General features: G+C 55.9%; 1 protein-coding gene across 1 annotated transcript in view; it reads left to right on the top strand.

Moving 5' to 3' along the window:
- KPTN (kaptin (actin binding protein)) overlaps positions 1-684 on the top strand; it is a 13459-nt gene extending 12775 nt beyond the window's left edge. The window contains exon 13 of the mRNA XM_011970070.1: positions 281-684. Coding sequence (XP_011825460.1) covers positions 281-409 — 129 coding nt within the window. The 3' untranslated portion in view covers positions 410-684. The remainder of the gene's footprint in view (positions 1-280) is intronic.
- The last annotated feature ends 2969 nt before the right edge of the window (positions 685-3653 follow it).

The raw sequence follows: 3653 nt of genomic DNA, 5'->3' as shown, positions 1-3653 counted from the left end.
CGCCTGGCTACATTTTATGTTCCTTCTAATCTCATTTCCTTACATTTGGGTCTAGGCTTTGTCCCTCCCACCAGAAATTCGCTTAAGGCCACTCCCCTTCACCCCTATCACAGAGGCCCATTCCCATCCCACACACTGTGGTCTGCTCTCTGCCCTCCCACCTGAGCCGAGCTCCTGGCCTTTGGAGTTGCTTCACTCCAGACAGTCCCGCCATGATGTAACCTTCCCCCGCTGCAGCTCTTCCTCAGCTCCGTCCCCCTCCTTCTCTTGTTCCTCACAGCACAGCCTGATCCAGGCCTCGGAGCTGGTCTTGACCCGGCTTCGACGTCAAGTGGAGCAGAGGAGACGTCGGCTACAGGGGTCGGAGGACGAGGCAGGTGCAGGGCCAGCTGAGAATGCAGCCTCTTAAGCACCCACGCACCCACTCTCCCCAGACCTGGGGCGACTCATGGCGTGCTCACCGCCACCCGCTGGTGGGGGGTGTCCTGAAGGACAGGATGCTGTCCTCAGACCTCCCCAGGGTGGTGAAGCTGTGCCCTGAGACCCTAGCTAACCCACTCCTCTCTCTGTGCCTCAGTGTCCCTATTTGAAAGCAGGGATGATCCCGACCCACCCTGTCCACTCTCGATGAGAATTGGCTAACTGATGGTTATTTATATGTCCAGAAGAACAGCATTTCCCAGTTGTCTCGATTATTTTGTTCGGCAAGCATTTGGTGGGCACCTGCTGTATGCCTGGCTCTGTGATGGATGCTGGATTCACCCAGAGGAATTGAGGGAGACGGATTTGGGGGAGAGGGAATCCAAGGCTAGACCCAGAAACAGGATGGAGGTTAGGTCCCAGGGTAGAACCCAAGAGAAAGAAATGAGGTGACACCTTAGCAGAAAGGCTAAAGTTAAACCGCTGTGGAACAGACTATGTAAAGTGGAAGGAAAAGAACTGAGGTTAGACCCCAGCAAGTGAATTGAGGTTAGACCCTAGTGGAGTGGGCTGACATGAGACGCCGGTGGAAAGATCTAGATCTGAGGGTAGATCCCAGTGGAAAGGCAAGGAGCTTGAGCGTTTAGAGGAAAACTTGTGGATAGAAAGGCCTGCTGTGGGAGAGCAGTGGTCCATTTGTAGCAAAGGGTCTGAGGCTAGACTCCCTATGAATAATGCTGAGGTTGGACCCCAACAAAAAGTAGGTATGGCCAGACCCCTGCAAGGGGCCAGGGTTAAACCCCAGCAGAAAGTGAGCTGAGTTCCCAGTGGGGAGCACTGAGGCAAGACCCAGGGAGAAGACTTTCAGGCTAGACCGTGCTAGAAAGGGCTAAGCTTAGACCTAATCTAAAATGCCCAGGGGGTTGGGGGCCCAGGGAGCCGGGAGACAAGCCTGATTCTCCCAGCCTGTGGTGGTAGGAGTTGCCTTGCCTGTGGTCTTGTGTGTGTGTGTGTGTGAGACGGAGTCTCATTCTGTCTCCCAGGCTGGAGTGCAGTGGCGCAATCTCTGCTCACAGCAACCTCCGCCTCCCGGTTCAAGCGATTCTCCTGCCTCAGCCGCCTGCGTGCATCACCATGCCCAGCTAAATTTTTTGTATTTTTAGTAGAGACAGGGTTTCACCATGTTGGCCAGGCTGGTCTCAAACTCCTGATCACAGGTGATCCGCCTGCCTCGGCCTCCCAAAGTGCTGAGATGACAGGCGTGAGTCACCGTGCCCGGCCTCCTGTGCTCCTTTCTGTATTACCAGGAGAAGGAATCAGAGGCCTGTGTCTCTAGGACCAGTGGAGGGCGGGAACGATACAAGTCTTGTCCTCCCTCCACTGCAGGCCAGGAATAGAATCTGGGTCAGCAGGGTTGGGGGATGATCATTTCCTGGGCCGTATCCAGGCTGGGGGCAGGAGTTGGGCAGGACACCTGCTTCCTGGGGGGTTCAGGGGAGAGGCAGACACTGTAGTCATTCTGGCCATCTGTCTGCCTCCCGCTATGGAGGTCCACCCAGAAGTCTGACCACCAGCACTGACAGAGAAGACCCAGCCACCAGTTGTCTACCGAGCGTTTATGGGAGTTAGGAGCTCAGCAACTCCTGGCCATCCCTGTCTTCACCCTCTTTCCCAGAAGCCAGGCCCAGGCGTGGGAAGTTGCAGGGAGCCGGATCCTCTCCCTCCCCTGGCAGCAGGCCTGATGGTGTCCAGCCAGGACTGGCAGTGGGCAGGACCGGTGGCACGAGCAGGGCCCCCTCCCTCCCACTGTCCACCTGCGGAGAAGGAGCACTCCACACCGACTCACACACCACCACCCCCTGTCGTGGGGGGGAGTGGGATTGGGAGTAGGTGTAGTGATGGTATGCCTTGCAGAGGTGTGCGCTTGTGTGGGGGTATGTGTGTGGGCCCATCAGAGGGTGCGTGAGTTTGTGTCTTCAGGAGCCCAGGCCACCTGCCTGGCCCTTTGCAGTTCATTTCTGTTTCTTTTTTTTTAGAGACAGAGTCTCACTCTGTCGCCTAGGCTAGAGTGCAGTGGCATGATCACAGCTCACTGCAGCCTCCACCTCGCAGGTTCAAGCGATTCTCCTGCCTCAGCCTCCCAAGTAGCTTACAGGATTACAGCTGTGTGCCACCTCGCCCAGCTACTTTTTGTATTTTTAGTAGAGACGGGGTTTCGCCTTGTTGGCCAGGCTGGTCTCAAATTCCTGACATCAAATGATCCGCCTGCCTTGGCCTCCCAAAGTGCTGGGATTACAGGCGTGAGCCACCGTGCCCAACCTGCAGGTCTCTTCTTGACTTGACCCGTCCTCAGCCTGGGGAATTGTACGGTGCAGCAGTTAAGGGTGTGGAATCTGGAGCCGTATTTACCACCTCGTGCCTTCGTTTCCCTGTCTGTAAGTGGAGCTCATAATAGCATTTACCTCACAAAGTTGGTGTAACGGTCGATTGTGTCAACATATGTCCTGAATTTATAAAAAAAAAAAGTTAGAACATGCCAGGTGCGGTGGCTCTTACCTGTAATCCCAGCACTTTGGGAGGCCGAGGCAGAAGGATTGCTTGAGCCCAGGAGTTGGAGACCAGCCTGAGTAACAGTGAGACCCTGTCTCTTAAAAAAAAAAAAAATGGAGGGAAAAAGCCTGGCGTGGTGGTGGCGGGCACCTGTAGTCCCAGCTACTCGGGAAGCTGAGACAGGAGGATTGCTTGAGCCCAGGAGGTTGAGCCTGCAGTGGGCTGAGATCGTGCCACTGCACTCCAGCCTGGGTGACAGAGTGAGACCCTGTCTCAAATAATAATGTGGTGCCGATGCCAGGCACGTGGTCAGGGCTGCCTGTATGCATGGCAGCTGTTGTTATTCTTATTAATGGGTGTCTTTGTGGTTGTTTCTGGCCTCCTTTGTGAGGCTGTGCAGGCACAGTATGTGAATTTGGATCTGACTCCAGCTAAACATTCTTGCCCTCCCCCTAGTTCTGTGAGTCTGTAACTATTTGTAGCTGTTGGCCCTTGTATGGCTGGGAGACTGTGCGTGTGTGTGTGTGCGCGCGTGTGTGTGCTGGGGGGCGGGGGCTGCTTCTGAAACGCACAGGAGCGCCCTCCGCTGCTGTCCCCTGCCTCTGGTGCTGAACCCGGAGGCTGGGGAGGAGGCTCGGGCTCCCTGCTCCTCCCGCCCTGTTCCCCCAGGCCCCTCCCTGGGC

This window comes from Mandrillus leucophaeus, unplaced genomic scaffold (assembly GCF_000951045.1).
Source record: "Mandrillus leucophaeus isolate KB7577 unplaced genomic scaffold, Mleu.le_1.0 Scaffold120, whole genome shotgun sequence".
Classification (NCBI taxonomy): domain Eukaryota; kingdom Metazoa; phylum Chordata; class Mammalia; order Primates; family Cercopithecidae; genus Mandrillus; species Mandrillus leucophaeus.
Note: the sequence above shows the minus strand (reverse complement) of the source record. Positions and strands in the feature narration are given on the sequence as shown.